Source organism: Drosophila navojoa, chromosome 2 (assembly GCF_054131105.1).
Source record: "Drosophila navojoa isolate 15081-1374.11 chromosome 2, UAZ_NAV_1.0, whole genome shotgun sequence".
In the NCBI taxonomy this organism is placed as follows: Eukaryota; Metazoa; Arthropoda; class Insecta; order Diptera; family Drosophilidae; genus Drosophila; species Drosophila navojoa.
In genome coordinates, this window is record NC_142890.1 from 14,343,762 (window position 1) to 14,359,858 (window position 16,097).

At 40.4% G+C, this 16,097-nt stretch overlaps 5 protein-coding genes across 7 annotated transcripts; 2 read left to right on the top strand and 3 right to left on the bottom strand.

The window, feature by feature from the left end:
• Positions 1-107: 107 nt before the first annotated feature.
• Positions 108-5,131, bottom strand: kuk (kugelkern). 2 transcript variants are annotated; one of them, XM_089256225.1, is made up of 2 exons: positions 4,975-5,131; positions 108-2,544 (listed from the first exon to the last, which is right to left on the bottom strand). In XM_089256225.1, the coding sequence occupies exon 2, from the start codon at positions 2,504-2,506 to the stop codon at positions 674-676; it is 1,833 nt and encodes a 610-aa protein (XP_089112351.1). In that variant the 5' UTR covers positions 2,507-2,544; positions 4,975-5,131; the 3' UTR covers positions 108-673. The 2 variants fall into 2 exon arrangements, with proteins under 2 accessions (XP_089112351.1, XP_089112352.1); XM_089256226.1 differs by lacking the exon at positions 4,975-5,131 and adding an exon at positions 2,855-2,873.
• A 790-nt stretch (positions 5,132-5,921) lies between these two features.
• Positions 5,922-10,811, bottom strand: Rox8 (TIA1 cytotoxic granule associated RNA binding protein Rox8). 2 transcript variants are annotated; one of them, XM_018111989.3, is made up of 5 exons: positions 10,686-10,811; positions 8,033-9,176; positions 7,007-7,951; positions 6,842-6,932; positions 5,922-6,757 (listed from the first exon to the last, which is right to left on the bottom strand). In XM_018111989.3, the coding sequence occupies exons 2-5, from the start codon at positions 8,258-8,260 to the stop codon at positions 6,594-6,596; spliced, it is 1,428 nt and encodes a 475-aa protein (XP_017967478.1). In that variant the 5' UTR covers positions 8,261-9,176; positions 10,686-10,811; the 3' UTR covers positions 5,922-6,593. The 2 variants fall into 2 exon arrangements, with proteins under 2 accessions (XP_017967478.1, XP_017967477.1); XM_018111988.3 differs by having other exon boundaries at positions 6,842-6,935.
• A 41-nt stretch (positions 10,812-10,852) lies between these two features.
• On the top strand, positions 10,853-11,916 carry LOC108659190 (splicing regulator SDE2). The gene is made up of 2 exons (XM_018111992.3): positions 10,853-11,159; positions 11,216-11,916. The coding sequence occupies exons 1-2, from the start codon at positions 11,061-11,063 to the stop codon at positions 11,864-11,866; spliced, it is 750 nt and encodes a 249-aa protein (XP_017967481.1). The 5' UTR covers positions 10,853-11,060; the 3' UTR covers positions 11,867-11,916.
• Positions 11,856-13,667, bottom strand: Atg6 (Beclin-1-like Atg6). The gene is made up of 4 exons (XM_018111991.3): positions 13,565-13,667; positions 13,213-13,458; positions 12,095-13,142; positions 11,856-12,037 (listed from the first exon to the last, which is right to left on the bottom strand). The coding sequence occupies exons 2-4, from the start codon at positions 13,325-13,327 to the stop codon at positions 11,932-11,934; spliced, it is 1,269 nt and encodes a 422-aa protein (XP_017967480.1). The 5' UTR covers positions 13,328-13,458; positions 13,565-13,667; the 3' UTR covers positions 11,856-11,931.
• On the top strand, positions 13,512-15,803 carry Pisd (phosphatidylserine decarboxylase). Its single transcript, XM_018111990.3, has 2 exons — positions 13,512-13,749; positions 13,840-15,803. The coding sequence occupies exon 2, from the start codon at positions 14,181-14,183 to the stop codon at positions 15,480-15,482; it is 1,302 nt and encodes a 433-aa protein (XP_017967479.1). The 5' UTR covers positions 13,512-13,749; positions 13,840-14,180; the 3' UTR covers positions 15,483-15,803.
• Positions 15,804-16,097: the final 294 nt, after the last annotated feature.

Below are 16,097 nucleotides of genomic sequence, written 5' to 3' on the forward strand. Positions count from 1 at the left end.
AATCTATAATAATTAAACAAGTAGTTGCATTGACTACACACATATGCAGTAATGAATATCTTTATAATGCAACTAAATACCTTTCATTGTAAAAATAACAAAGCAGATTATTGTGTAAAATGATTTTTATTTTTAAAAAATCGATTTTCTTACATGTTTTTTACGGTACTAATACAAATTGTGGTGACAAATAAAGTATTGAATTGAGTACACAAATTTTATAAAACTTGCACATCTTATAGCTACATATGTATTATGTATGATAAATGATTATGTTGTGTATATTGTTGTGTTTTGTACCTAATGTCTCAAGGGTACTCTAAATGATTTAGTTGGTAAAATAAAAGATTTGTCGGTATATAGCTGAGCTCTAGACGCCACATGGGAGGCTGGGACACAGCTATGTAGCGAGAAATCATTATTAAAAGGGCTGTCCATGTGCATGGCATATGGCTAACAACTCTCGTGAATTGTAGCCAGTGCTTGGATATGGATTTGCTTTAGCCCAATTTATATCCACACTCTTACAATGTAATTTTCGTAAGAACACAAATTACCAAAGAGGTCCTAAAAAACGGGGTTTAACATTGACATTTATCGGATATTCCTAAAGCTACTAAAGGTGACGTGGGAAGGTATTGGGATTCATTACAGCAATTTTCAAGAGAGTCGTTTACATTATTGCGCAGCGCGAAGTATTGGAAACCTCGCGTTCAATGGGGACGCTTACATCAGTAGCGGGCAGAGTGGCCACAGCATACTCGCCTTGATCTTCCACCTTCTGATCATCCTTTGTTATATCCTCTTCTCCTTCTTCAATGCTACCGCTCTTCTTTGGCGTCTCCGATCCAGCTTCTTGAGCCACACTGACTTCAGTGCTGGCTGCCGATTTGTTGAGCTGCTCTTCTTCCTCCTCTTGGCTGATAATACCCGACACGTTCTGCACTTCACTGCCCTCCTCATCGCCAGCTGGCGGTGTCTGTTCATGGCGTTGGCGTGAAGACGGTGTGCTAATTGTAGTTTTCGAGAATCGTGACCGCAGCATAGTGAATGGTGATGCCAAGTTCAGGCTGAAGAGATCGAACCGTGCGCGTTTAGGCGGCGACATATCCACATCCTGGGCGATATCGGTTGCCGATTGGCTGCCGGATAGAGGCGGGGGCGTGCGCTCGCGTTTGCGACCGCGTCCAAAGAACGAGAATGAGAACGAAGAGCTATTGGGTATCTCGGAGCCCACAGTTGCATTCATGCTCGTGTTGGTGCAATTGGAAGTGTCCAGGTCGGTATTGACACATCTATAGGTGTCCAATTTGCCGGGCGTTATAGAAGCAGTTGGGCGTATGCTGCGCCGACCGCTAATCTGGGTATAGCTACGCGCAGGTGTAATTGCTGAAGAGCTGGATGACTTTATGGCCAGTTCCACTTCGGTGGACTGCTTGCTGCTGCTACGAAAACCAAAGAGATTGCGTCCGGGCGTAGAAGTGGCTGTCGGCTGTACATTAGCCACAGCCCGTATAGGCGACGCATCCACTGTGAGCGTCTCCATTTCAACATCTTCCACCACTTCCAAATTTTCCTTCGCTTTTTCCGTCTCTTCCGATTGTTTTTTAGCTGTTTCCTCTACTTCCGATGGTTCATTAGTTTTTTCCGCAACTTCCGATGGTTCTTTAGTTTTTTCCGCAACTTCCAATGGTTTCTTAGTCTTTTCCGCAGCTTCCAATGGTTCCTTAGTCTTTTCCGCTACGTTTGATTTATCTTTAGGCTTTTCTGCCTGCTTTTTCGAAACTGGTGACGGACTCTCCTTTGGCTTTATGGGCGACTTATCCAGGCTGCTCGATGACCCAGCCAACCTGCGCGACGACTTGCGATCCGAAGTCGGAGTGCTGAACACTTCAGTGATCACACAATCGGTTTCAAAATCAATCATTGCGTCAGTAACAGCTTCGACAAATTTAGGGTCGGCAACTCGCGCTGCTGCTATTGGCTTGGCATTGCTTTTGATTTCATTTGTTTCGTCTTTAGGGTCCGCTGGGGCCGGATCCTTTTTGTCAGACACTTTCTCCTTGATTTTCTGTTGCTCCTTGACAGTGGTGCCGCTTGAGCTGCCGTTTTGTGACGACTTTTGATTGCCATTTGTAGATTTGGAGCTCCCATTTTGGCTCCTCGGGGAAGAGGAATATACAGAAGAAGATGATGAAGAAGAAGAAGAAAACGAGGATGCCACAGATGAACTACTGCTCGATCGCTGAGGTATACCACTCGTCTTCTTGATTGCTACAATTGGACCAGACACGACATTCGATTCGGGTTTTTTGTTCGCATTAGTATTCTGGGGACTTTTCGAGCGTCCATTGCTAGCGGCTGCTTGCTGCTGTAGACGGGACACAGTAGTGCCACTAGCGCCTGATCCGGTCAAAGACATTGGCATTCGCCTTCCAGTTGCAGCATTGCTGCCGCTACCACCCCCGCCTCCAACAGTATTCGGTTGTGCCATCTTGCTGAGCATCAGATTCTCTTTTAGTGTATTCGTGTTGCACGATAATTCTGAAAAAACAAAAGAACATGAAATATGCTTAAGTAAACTGTATTCTAAAATAATAAAACAAAAAACTGACTTTTCCAAAAAAGCACTATTATGTTTATTTTCTAAAGCGAAGTCAGCCTCAAATTAATTTCGAGTTATGCATTCTTGCATTTGCTTTCCCCTGGCTGTTCAAGCGCATTGCTGTCGAAAGACATCTAAGCACGCTCCATTGCTTAAAAACGTACAAAACGCGACGGGTTGTTTACAACGCGCCCAACAATGCCGTTTAACATTCCTGGCCAGAACCGGCTTTGCGATCACCCCACTTACCACAATTATGCGAATAGTTTTCTTATTATTATTTATTATTCTTTTATTTTATTTTGCTTTGCAATTTTTAATCACAGTTGCAGTTTTCTTTCTCAATTGATATTTTCACATTAGCTGTCAGACGCTAGGCGTTTTTGCAAACGTGTTGACGGTTTCAAGTTGACAATTTGGAATGCGTCGCAAAAAAATTTGCAAAGCGTTTAAGTAGGCAAAAGAACGATATGCAGGTAGACAAGGATTTATCGAATGTGACAGCTGGAGCCGGAGCAATGGCAGCAGAGTTACCTGCAAGCTGACAGCTGCTAGGTATGTAAATGGTTTTATGGCCAACATCTGTGCGCGGCTATTTTGTAAATAGGATTCAGGGATTGCCAAAATCCTAGCATAACATTATTATTACACATATGCATATAATTACATCGTTACAGTCCAGTAACTGTTATAAGAAACAATCATTTGGACAGTGCCCTAACAAAAGACATCGTTCCACTTTAATAACTCTTTCTCCCACACAAATTCTTTGTTGGCTTCCGGTAAATATGCAGCTAAAAGCGACGCCAAAAAATAGCTGACAAGCATACAGTCGACAATCGATATAGAGAACCAACTAAACTAAAGAGGAATTGTTTGAACGTAATAATGTTGATCTTTGATATTGTATGAAAATAAATAAAGCTTTATTTATTAAAAATATTAAGTTTAACTTAATGATAACCTCCTGTAAAGTGCTACATAAAAGGCCCACAAGCATTGTAAGCACAGACATACCGGCCAGAGGGCGAAAATTCATGTAAAAAGCAGGCAAAGAAAAAGAACGCAGAAAATACCTAATAGAAAATTTCCTTTACGATGCGTATTGCACACAATTTTGCGATGCCTCAAACAAAGAAGAAAAAGAAGCAAAGAGTACAAACAAGTTTAATGCAACAAAATAGGAAAAAAGAGCCAGGGATAGTTGTTTGGCAAAGGCAATAAACATAAAGTATGTTGCACTTTTCTTTTAGAAAGTCCAAGAGGCAACAACGCGAAAAATAAATGCACAGAGACGCAGACAGAAAAAAAATAAAAGCACACACACATATATACGAACATACAGGCATACAGTGCAGCAAGCGAAATGCAAAAGTCAGACGACAATCAAAACACAAACACACACAGAAACGACAAACGTACATCTGTAAATGCGTACTTACATACATACGTAATGCTTGTATGTATGCAATTATGCGACAAGCCCTCGCGCCATCATTGTAATTCTTTTTTGTTTTTGTTTAGTGTAGCAGAGTTTAATAAACTCAACGACGAGCAACATAGAAAGCAAAGTATGCATCAAAATAAGCATAAACATAATTGAAATGTTGCCTATGTATGAATGTACGTTTGAGTATACATTTTATTTTTATTCTGAAAACGTATACATATTTGTTTACGTTCATTGGACATTGCATGTGGTAAAATATGGGCTATGTTTATATAGTTTAACTGCTTGAGTATTGAATGTCAAACTTGCAACAAAGACACTCATACTACTACGCATAGGCATGTCGACACACATACAAACTAAAAAGGCGGGTTACAGTACGCGACAAAATATTAGCCACTTTAGCTTACATTAAATCGGAGTAAATCATTCAAAAGATAATTTTAATATATAGTCTATTTTATGTATAAAGATAAGTTATGAATTTGAGTCCAATAATACTGAAAAACAACTAATATGTTTAAAAAATTGCCTGAGGCTTAATGTTTTGCCACCACTGTACAGGCTCAATTGACGGGGTTTGTTTTAAAAATGGCGGAAGCTGCAGCGAACGATAAAAAATAATACATATACATACATACACACTTATACAATGTTATGTGCATATACCTGGGGTATATGTGTGCACATATTAATAACTAATATATTTTGTGCAGTTTTTAATTTCTAGTTTGTGTATTTCACAACATTTTCAGCAAATTTCACTGAACAAGTCAAACCCGGCAATTGAGCATATTGTGTCTATTCCAGACTCGAATCCTACCGCAACACAAAATACAAATTTTACAGCTACACTTTTGTTTATGTTTTTTCACACATATAATTAGTCATATATTTATTTTTATAAAGAAAATTAAACAAACCTCTTGATTTATATAACACAGATAAAACTTCTCAAATATTAAACCTTAAAATTTGTAGACGATGTTCGCGAAGCCAAGATGATGCCGACGCTAGTGAGAAATTAAAAAACTAACGCGCGATGGCAAGCAGTGTGACCGGACTACAAAAAGAAAGAATAATTTTTCCAATTAAAATACTAAAAGGTAATGGGTTGGTTTATTTCATTCAGCTGTTTTATTGGTATGATGATTAAATACTTTTGATCTGTAATTTTTCACACATATAAAAAAAATGAAATACGTTAGCAGCCATATAAAATCGTAAATGATATACCTAGATTTGTTTTTTTTTTTTTAATTTATTCATCATATACATTTAAAATAATAATCTTTGTGATCGATATGGTAGTGATATTTTATTAAAATATGCAATTATAGCCATAGTTTATTATGTTACTGTTCACCTGGCAGTGTTTATTTCGAAGTAATATCAATAGGCTCGCTTATTAAGTATCCCCTATTTCGTTGAAATGTAAACAACATACTCTAAAGTTCGAGAATAAGAAATTAGAGTCAAGGCTCGAAGAAAAGCCATGACAATTGCAGGAGGAGCTTACAAAAAACGAGTCACTCAAGAAGCCATTTAAAATATAAAATATTTGAGAATCTATATACTTAAATTTTAAAAATATGTAGGCCAATTCTGAAATTAGTTTTTCGTCGGTTTTATATATTTTTTTGTTTCTTTATTTTACATTTTACATACATAATTCACACATTGTAATTATGAAATATTTTCGCATTTACAATCGCTTAAGGACTAAATTTGTTTATGCATTTATTTTCGGCCTGTCGCTTTAATTTGAATTTCTATCATTAGCTGTTGACATAATATTCAACGCTATGAATTACAAATTTTCACAACAATTAGATTTTGCTTTGTCACTTTCGATTGATGTTTTGCTTTATTTTATTCAATTGTAGATGTTTAAACTTTACTTTTTGTTTTGTATTTTGTTGTTTTGTTTTTGTTTCCGTTTCTTGTATACGCCTATATCTGACTTAACTTACAAATCATTAAATTATTTTAACATGTACTTAGATTGGATTAGATTGTTACAGCTACCCGCCCGTCGCCCAGAGCTTCAGAGCGCTGCCGCTGCCGCTGCGCGCGATTCAACTTTTAGTTCAACGCTTTGCTTCGACCAACTGCACGCACGCAACGCACGCACACACAAACATCTGCAGAACATACGGCGAATGATGACACAAATTGCAATGCTAATTTTCGAAACGCTTTTGCTTTTAACTTAACGTAATGCATCTCACAATGCGAACGAAACTGAGCACAATGAAGTGTGTAGCTAGCGTAGCTATAGAAACGATAGGAATTGAAACATTAGGGTAAATGTCTATCTAAACGTCTCCTCGCTAACAGATTTTAATTCCCGCTCATTGTGGTGATGCTGCTGCTGCTTGTGTCGTTATTGTTGTTGTTGTCATCAGTACTAATAGTTTCAGACTCGAACACGATATTGGCCTGTTGTTGTAAATTTTGCGGACGTTGATGCGGGTGCGGTCGCTGCTGGCTGCCCGAATATTGCAGACGGCGTCGAAGCAGGCGTCATGTCTCTGCTCATTGGGTTTGATATTGTGGCATCGCAGCGCTGTACATCATTTGTGGGGCAAGCGAACCGTTCGCGGCAGCAGCCGCACTAGCAGCGGCACTCACTCCTGGCATCACAGTGGCGCCAGGCACACCCCATGCCATATTTGGCGGCATCACACGGTACCCGGCAGCTGGAAAGGACAACGTACACATTACAAATCATATATATCGTATATCAAATATGCATGTATTTATTTAGTTGGGTCGATACGTACGTACAGCTCCTGCCTGTTGAGCACTGGTAGTGTAGGCATAAGGATAATAACCCTGCTGCATGTACTGCGTTTGCATCTGGGCCGGATAGCTCTGCTATAAGATATGTAAGTGAGGGAGCTGATTTGAGTAACTAATTTCTTATTTTCTTTGCCATTGACACTTACCGCCGGTGGGTACCAGTAACCCATTTGTTGGTAGGCTGCCGCATAAGGGTACTGTGCCTGCGCCGCCGCCGCAGCGGCTGCTATCTGTTGTGGCGTCATCATTTGGCCGGGTAACGCTGTCCCAGTGGCTGCGGCAATCTGTTGCTGTGTCATCATCTGGCCTTGCATGCCAGCTGCACCTGCAGCGGCGGCCGCATTTGCTGCCGCCACGGCAGCCACATTGGCAGAGGCAGCCGCCGCAACAGCTGCGTTAACATTGTTGGCCGAATTATCGCCACCATTTTCCTTGCCCCAGAAGCACTTGACATGATTGCCGTGCACCTCGCTGTTGTGCGTATGCTCGATGGCGCGTGCCGCCGCCTCTTTTGTAACGAACTTGATGAACGCGAATCCCTTGTCTTTGAAAACACGGACATCCTGTATGGGGCCAAATTGCATGAAGTGCTTATGCATCAGTTCATCGCTGATAACATTTGGCGGGAAGCCGCCACAGTAAACGGTGGTGTTTGTGGGACTTGATTGATTGTAGACCTCCTCGAAGGTATGTCGTTGGTTGTTCTTAATGCCATTGCCAGCGCCGCCGCCACCACCCATTCCACCCATGCCGCCACCTTGCCCACCTGACTTGGACGATTCCCGTGGCGGTGGCAATTTGCGTGTTGACCAATTCGTGCGTATATTACGTGAACCGATCCATTGGCCATTCATTGACTGAATTGCATTCTCAGCTTCAGCCTTCTTTACAAACGACACAAAGGCATAACCCTTGGATTTCATGGTCTGTGGGTCGCGCACAATGCGACAGTTTGATATCTCGCCAAATGGCGCGAAAGCCTCGCGCAGCGTCTCTGTCTCAATCTCTGGACTGAGATCACCAACAAATATATGATGGTGCGAGCTGATGTCTGTCTTGGGCGTATTGCCCGGACTAGTGGCCCAGTTGACCTATGAGTATAATAATGTCAATAAATGGGTCAGTATATAAATTTATGTCCTTACGTTATAGATTCTACAATTAATACGAACCTTGATCTCTTTGTCTAGAAAAACACGTTTGTTCATGGCCGTCAGGGCTGTGCTGGCCGCCTGGTAATTGGAATATTCGATGAAGGCATACGGATCATTGCCTGGTTCCCTTATGATTTTACAGCTTTTAACTGGTCCCATTTTGCCAAAGAGTGCAATCAGCAGATCCTCCGAAACCGAACTATCCAGATTGCCAACGTACAACGTTTTAGGTTGTGACTCGTCCATTTTCACCCAGATGTTAGCTAGCTACTGATGTATCTACTTAACTGTCTCTCTATCTATTGAAGTGCTTCTACTGCTTCTGCTCCTGCTGCTAGTGTCTAACGGATGTTGTATTAACTACTCTACAGCTACTGTCCACATTAATACAAAAACACTTATCAGGACAGCTAGATGCCTGGGACTTTTATAATTTTACTTTGATATAAAAATTCAATGCACTCACGTTTACAATCATATACAAAATGTATATTAATTTATATATGTATATACCTATACATATATTATTCAATTCGAACAACTAAAACTTCAGATAATGACTAACAACGAAAACTAATTTCTATTACTCTTTTTTTCTCTGTTTGTAATTAATTTTGAATACTTCCGATTCTGGACTATACAACTATTCTGTTTTTGTTTATTTATATATCCGTGTATATAGAATTAGATATATATTAGTAGTAAATCTTTTTGCTTAATGCTGAGGTTCGTCGTTTATTGCTTTCGCTGTTGTTGTTTCTGCTGTTGTTGTTGTCAGTAAATTTCTTTAATATATATTCTAACTATGCGCTAATGGAGTGATTTGGAATATATCGATGTGCTTGCTTTAGCTTGTTTGACTCCAGTTGTTATCGTTCTTGTTGTCTGGTAGAACATACTCTTTGAGAGTTGTGCACTAACTGAAGCTAAATTTAAATTTCTATTCAAATTTTAATTAGTATTGCTCTATACAAATAGTCATAGAAAAAATGTATATATTCTGTCAGTACTATGGTTGATAGATTTAAAGAATTTTATATCAACACTAACTTTCTGCTCATTTCTGGTACAAAAACGTGTGTATGTATGTATTATATAAACGCTGCCTTCAGTGAAAGTTCGCCCGATTATTGGTTGGATTCGAAGTTGAAGACTGGAATCACTGTAACAAAAGCAAAAATAAAATAAAATAAAGTTAAAACACTTATATTAGCAGTAGGTAAGAATGAGAGAATTGTGTATTTCATATATTATTTTATATTGTAGACAGGGAGTTTTTTCTGTGTGATTTGATGTCCACAATCCACAATAGAACCAAGCAACACATGATCGAATTATTGCTATGGGGAATTAGGCGAGCATTTGATATGGATAATGTTGTATGAGCGCGAGTGCGAATATGAAACAAAGGCAGCGGGCAACGCAAAAGCATTGCAGACACACAGACGCATGTACACACACACGCATACACCCGCACGCAATACTCTCTCAAAAGCAGAGTGTGAAGCGACGGTCGCAACTGGCTCAGTTTTTCATATTAATATCAAATAATACAACATATTTTGCATTGAAGGCATTTTGCGTATTACGTAGTATTTAATGGATAAAATAAATGCAACTTTCTCGGACATTTGAACATTCTTTTGCTAGCTAAAATAATTATTGAGCATTAACAAACTCACACACACACGCGCGCGCATAGAAAAAGAGGGAGAAAGAAAGAACCAAAATCAACTAGGAGATGAATGACCGTCCATAACAAAATACACAATGGAAGAGAAAATGGGAGGAAAGAAAAATTTGCCAAAACCGAAACCGGCCAACAAAAAAAAACGCACACGGTTGCATTTGTACTATTCCTTATATTATATTATTTGAAATCGCCTTTAATGCAGAAGAAATTAATTTGCATGGCATTTTAATTGTAAATTAAATTTGATTGCATGATAAAGAAATGAAGTAGTTCTCAAAGTCATAGACAAAATAAAGAAAAAGGCAGCGAATCGGTCGGAAATCTAAAAGGCGACGCGATTGTCTTTTTGTTTGCGTTTTGTGTTGCTCCTCACATGAATTGACACTTATTTTGCTTTTGATAATTATGAAGTTGCAACCTATTGCAATATAAATTTTTTATTCCATTTTATTTCGTTTTTTCCGGTCAGGCAACGCGAATTCGGATTTTTGCGATGGTTATCTAGTTATATATTATTTATACATATATATATATATGCATATGCATGTATGTATAGTATACAAGCGCATGTATGTATATGCATGTATATACATATCTTGTTCACTTTGCTGCCATCTTTTATGCTAAGCGTTGTTCGATTTGCTTTTTACCCCTCCTACCCGAAACCGATGCAGAAAGCTAGAATTATCATTAACACAACTACCACCGCTGTTGCCATCGGTGTACACTGCCCATTGTTCGTAGCTGGCATCACTTTCAGCTCAAAATTTCTGATTTCATTTCTAAAATTCACTATTTTATTGCGCTCAGTGACGTGGCTGAGCTTGTAAATTTACCGCTTTTCACTTCACAAAACCTTTGTTAACATATATCATTTGTCAACTAATATCAGCCGCTACCGGTTTTAATTAAATTTGATTTTCATTCGATTTGATATATTGGTTAAAAAGTTCTATGAACGCGTCGCCAAATTTTTACCTTTCGTCGTCCAAAATGCGAACTAATTAAATGAGCACTTTGTGTGCGACTGTCTGTGCTGCCAACTCAGTTCAATTGGCATGTTTCAATGGCGGCAAGCCAATCAAAAGCTGAAATATAATGTTAACAGTAGGCGTACTTCAAAACCAAATTATTTAGTACTTTTTGAACAATTACACGTATTTTACAATTCAAATCAAATAAGTTGAAACCAATTTTAAGGAATTTTAACAAAATATTTATCGTGTGGCAACTCTGTGCGGATTGATAAACTCATGCATCACCGCTTTCTCTTTCTAACGCACGCTCAAAGGGCGATGTAGCAGCACAAAGCAGAATAGCCAAGAAGTACAACAGTAGAAAGAAACTAATAAAATGGTGATTAATATTTTTGTAAACAGTAAACAGTTAATTACTGTTAATACAAATGACATTAATATAAAAGATATAAATGGTCTCATCGAGGCAGCGACAGTAAGTAAATACTAATATTAATGCATTTGAGCAAATAATAACAGAAGTTTTAATAGCATTTGCACCCCGAGGAATATTATTTGACATACAATGGCAAACGTTTAAATGAAAACATAGAATTTCAACATGAAATTGGTGGCATTCATTGCGTCCTCCGTCAGGTTGGAGGAAAGGGAGGCTTCGGATCTATGCTGCGAGCGATTGGCGCACAAATCGAGAAGACTACAAATCGTGAGGCATGTCGAGATTTGAGTGGACGTCGCTTGCGCGACATTAACGAAGAGAAACGTGTTCGGGCATGGCTGGAAAAGAAAGGCGAGCGTGAGCGCGAAGCTGAGGAGCGTAAGAAACGAAAAATTGAGAAACTTTTAGCAGTGCCAAAGCACGAATTTAAAGACGTTCAGTATGAGGAGGCCAGAGCTAAGTTGACCGAAAAGGTGAATGATGCATTCGAGGAGGGACTCAAACAGGCCGAGGAAGCCAAGACAGCCAATGGAGGTGACACTGATGCAACCAAAGCTGTCCCAAGCTCGTCCAATACTAGTGCAACACTTGGTACTAAACGAAAGGCCGACACAGTAACCACTGCAAAGGCGATTAAAAAGAAAAAGGCCGCTCTATGGATTGATGACGATTTATCTGGCAGCGGTTCAGACACTGACGACAGCGAAATTGAAGCTGATACAAAAAAGTCAATTAAATGTTAAAGAGTTTATTTGTAATATTAAAAACTAAATATTATACATAATTAAAATAATGACAATCGACAATTTCATTGCGAGACGAACTGGGAAGAAACCCAAGCTAGACCCCACTTTAGATTCGTTAGCATGAACTTTAAAGCTTTTGTCCATTGCTCCTCTGAGTTGAATTGGATTCTGTAATTTTTAATATATAAGTAATTTTGTCAATTAAAATGCATAAAGTTTGCTCACTTGATGGAGTAAGAATTGCCTGTGGAAGAATCAATTATTTTCCCCTTTTCCATTTTGTATGGCAGCAGAAAGTCGGTGTCGCGCTTCTCCACCTCCTGCTGGAACTGTGTCAAACAGTCTAGAAACGCCACCATTGCAGCATCAAATTTTGTATCCCAAAAAAATTTAAAGCCTCCGCTGCCATACAGAGGCAACTCGCGATTGTCGCCTAGTACCTCCACATACGAATGATTGCCAAATGGAACGACGCGATAGCGTTCAAAGGTCAGGCCAATTTTACGCGCCAGAGCTGACAGTAATAGCACCGTCTGCCCCCAGGCTGCGTTTATCTCTGACCAGTCCACGGAGACGGATGGCAGGCGTCCCAGTCGAAAATTGTTGATTGTACCAAAGTGACCGGCATGCCAGATATGAAATGTTATGTTAAAAATATTCGTGTCCCGTAGTTTGTCAAGTTGCTGCTTCGAGTAGGCTATCTGGCACTCCAAGCTGCGCTTGTCGTCTTCCGTGAGCATCAACTCCCGACGATGCTTTGTGTACTCGCGCCAATAGCTTTCCTCCTGTTCATGCAACTTTTCTTTTATCAATTCCTCTTGCTCAATAGCTTCATTCAAGGTCTTCTCTTCGGCCTTTAGGTTCGCCAGCTCCTTTAGTAGCTCTTGTTCACTTTCTTTCAATTGCTGCAATTCCTTATCAAGGGCATCCACATTCGGAACTTCTTGCTGCTGTTCTAGCTCGTTGAGGTATGTTTTGTATACATGCCATTCTTCTTCAGCTATTCGGAGCTCTCGATCCATGATCTCCAACATTGAATCGGCACACTCTTCACACAGCGGATGATCGATCTCCGAGTTCGAGGACAGGCAATCAAACAGCTCTGCTTTAAGCTTAAATGCAGAGCTCAATTTCTTATTGTCACGTCCATCAGATACCATGGTAAAACCCGTACCATTGATCGAGTCTGTTAGCCTGAATGGCGGCACAAAGTGGTCAAAGCTATGGGCATCTTGTGGATCGATAGTGTTAACATTTCCACCATAGATAGGTACTAAAATCAGATCGTTACATTTAAGCAACATATGTAAAATTAAATTAGAAATTTATTCAAGTTGTCTTACGTGAAAGTTCAGCCATAGCATGTACGCTTATTTTCTCCAGATGCTCGTCCAGTACTATGGGCTGCAGGCACCGCTGGCAGGCGAACGAGACCGGCTGCTTTTCCGCGTCAGTCATGGTTTCGCATTTAATATTTTTGAATCAATGCATACAATTTAATTTCTTTTTTTGTATGAAAACGCAAAATACAAATAGTCAAACAGCTGTTCAATGTGCTGATTGCAGAGTTGCCACCCTTGCAGACAGAGCTGCGGCGCAGTTACATATACGATAGCAAGGGAAAAAAACAATTGTCAACTCATAACAGACCAAAACAAATGAGCACAAAGCTTGAAATAAAAAACAAAAATAAACCTGTTTGTAACCCAAAAACATTGGTCCACTGAAGCAAAGGCGCGCGCCAAGAACCTTGAATAGCGATTGTTGATGTTACAAATAACACGAAGTCAAAACCAATTGATAAGTCAACTGAATAAGTCACATTCGCAGCCGCAGTCGTCGTCGCCGTCGTCGTCGCTCACGAAGAGAGTTTTGTTTTGGTGAGAAAAGAACATGCGACGTAGTCATTATGGCGCCCTCACACACAATATCAATCTTTAACGCACAAACCGTTTGTTTCCATCTTTCAGTTGTCGTCAGGCAGTGCTACATAACGGAAGTGTTTTATTTTGCCCTCGCATCTTGCTCATTAAAAACTTATTAGAATAGGGTTTTCTGACATAAACTCTAGCTGCTTTAGACACATGTACATGTTTCCAGATTCAGGCAATTAATTTTACTAATAGTTACTGTGATATATTCAATTTCACATAAGAGAAACATTCATACCCTGCACTCAAATCGAGCCATTTTCATTTAGCGAGGCGAGAGTAGCGCAAGACAGCTAATACGTAATACGTAATCAGTAACGACTGCGGAGGCGTGGGTGCTGCGGAAAGAACGAGAAAAGACGCAAGACTCTTGAGCAATAATGGTTTCATATTTTGTGCCGCGCGGTCGTTTTCTGCTAAAGGCGGGAAACATTAGGAAGGCCATACAGGAGCAGCAGCAGCCAAAGCAAGTGCTGCATAACGGAAACTGGCCTGTGCTCCGGCACTTTCGACAATTGCCCGCAAATGCCGCCTCCAATGAGTCGATAATTTCGAAGCCGAAGCAACAGCAAGCCAAAAAACAGACGCAACTACAATTACGACAAAATGCGCTCGCACGGTGGACAGGATTCCTATTGCGCTGGGCACCCATGGGCTTGTGTGTCTTCGGTGCGATCGAATGGCAGTTTCATAAATTTCGATGCGGACGTAACGGTACCCAACGCACCGCTTCAGAGTTCCAGTCGCGGGTCTACTGCTCACTCCCATTACGCATTATCAGCCGCTGCTGGGGCTGGTTGGCCGCATGCTACATGCCCCATACTCTGCGCCCTTATATATACGGTTGGTACTCAAACATGTTTAATGTAAACATTGACGAGGCTTTGTATCCCGATTTTAATCACTACGCCAGCCTGGCTGAGTTTTTCACACGCCCACTCAAAGAAGGCGCGCGCATCATCGATGATAAGTCACCGCTGGTCTCTCCGGCCGACGGGAAGGTTCTGCACTTCGGTAGCGCTGCAGACTCACTAATCGAGCAGGTGAAGGGCGTCAATTACAGCATCGAAGATTTCTTAGGACCACTGCAGACGGTCGAGCAATCGAACGAGCCAATCAGCTATGCTCAGGCCTTAAAAAAGAAGCGCGACGGCTCAACGGAACTGTATCAATGTGTTATCTACTTGGCCCCGGGAGATTATCATCGATTTCATTCACCGGCTGCCTGGGAACCGACAGTGCGACGTCATTTCTCAGGCGAGCTGTTATCGGTCAGTCCCAAAGTGGCCAACTGGTTGCCTGGGCTATTCTGCCTGAATGAGCGTGTGCTATATATGGGTAAATGGAAGCACGGCTTCTTTAGCTACACAGCCGTGGGTGCCACCAATGTGGGTTCTGTGGAGATTTATATGGATTCTGACCTAAAAACCAATCGCTGGACGGGCTTCAATGTGGGTGCTCATCCACCAAGCACATACGAATACGACGAACTCCATTTAGATGCGAAAAAGCCCGATCAGCCAGGCCAAAAGTTCTCCAAGGGCGACCTCATCGGACAATTCAATATGGGCAGTACCATTGTGCTCCTCTTCGAAGCGCCAAAGACCTTCAAGTTCGATATTGTGGCTGGTCAACAGATAAAAGTAGGTCAATCTCTTGGACACATTGCAGACCGCAAATGATTGAACAGAAATATATGCTAAAGAGACCATAATTGTATAATGTGTCTGTATACCTAAGTAGTCTATGTTACTAGACACGTCCTAATAGCACATACTAAGACAGTAAATCGTTGAATTTTATTATGAACAATGTTCTAAACTTTTATGTAAGCATTAAGATCAAGCATTATGTACCTATTTGTATTTAGTTACTGATGATTTATATAGCTGCGCTTTTTTACGCCATATTCATAGCTAGTTGTATTTGCGATTTCATTAGTTTTAAGTGCCCATACCTGTATGTATAACGATGTTTTCTAATAAAGTTTGCATTAAAACAAACCGGAATTGAAGTCTAGGGAGGTTTCAGATTATCAGCTTGAATAGTTGTCAAACAAACAAAAAATTATGAATGGGACAAGCTATTTACTATTAAATGTGTCACATTGGATTAGTCCAACCCAAACTCGACTCTTCTGGCACGCGTCAGTTAATGACGTACGTGAGCCGAGTGAGCTAGCAGTAGACATCCACATCCATACATGCAAATTGTTATCAGTTTTGTGTGTTGGCGGTCCATGGGAAAAACAATTCTAATCGGAAGTCATGTTTCTTCCAGGTCTGATTAGACACCTC

Coding starts and splice junctions, on each gene's coding strand:
- kuk (XM_089256225.1), bottom strand. CDS start 2,506: ATGCTCAGCAAGATGGCACAACCGAATACTGTTGGAGGCGGGGGTGGT.
- LOC108659190 (XM_018111992.3), top strand. CDS start 11,061: ATGGTGATTAATATTTTTGTAAACAGTAAACAGTTAATTACTGTTAAT. Junction 11,160..11,215: donor GTCTCATCGAGGCAGCGACA/GTAAGTAAATAC, acceptor AAGTTTTAATAG/CATTTGCACCCCGAGGAATA.
- Rox8 (XM_018111988.3), bottom strand. CDS start 8,260: ATGGACGAGTCACAACCTAAAACGTTGTACGTTGGCAATCTGGATAGT. Junction 6,936..7,006: donor GTTACTGGTACCCACCGGCG/GTAAGTGTCAAT, acceptor CATATCTTATAG/CAGAGCTATCCGGCCCAGAT. Junction 6,758..6,841: donor TCAACAGGCAGGAGCTGTAC/GTACGTATCGAC, acceptor TGTCCTTTCCAG/CTGCCGGGTACCGTGTGATG.
- Pisd (XM_018111990.3), top strand. CDS start 14,181: ATGGTTTCATATTTTGTGCCGCGCGGTCGTTTTCTGCTAAAGGCGGGA.
- Atg6 (XM_018111991.3), bottom strand. CDS start 13,327: ATGACTGACGCGGAAAAGCAGCCGGTCTCGTTCGCCTGCCAGCGGTGC. Junction 13,143..13,212: donor TGCTATGGCTGAACTTTCAC/GTAAGACAACTT, acceptor ATCTGATTTTAG/TACCTATCTATGGTGGAAAT. Junction 12,038..12,094: donor GGCAATTCTTACTCCATCAA/GTGAGCAAACTT, acceptor TAAAAATTACAG/AATCCAATTCAACTCAGAGG.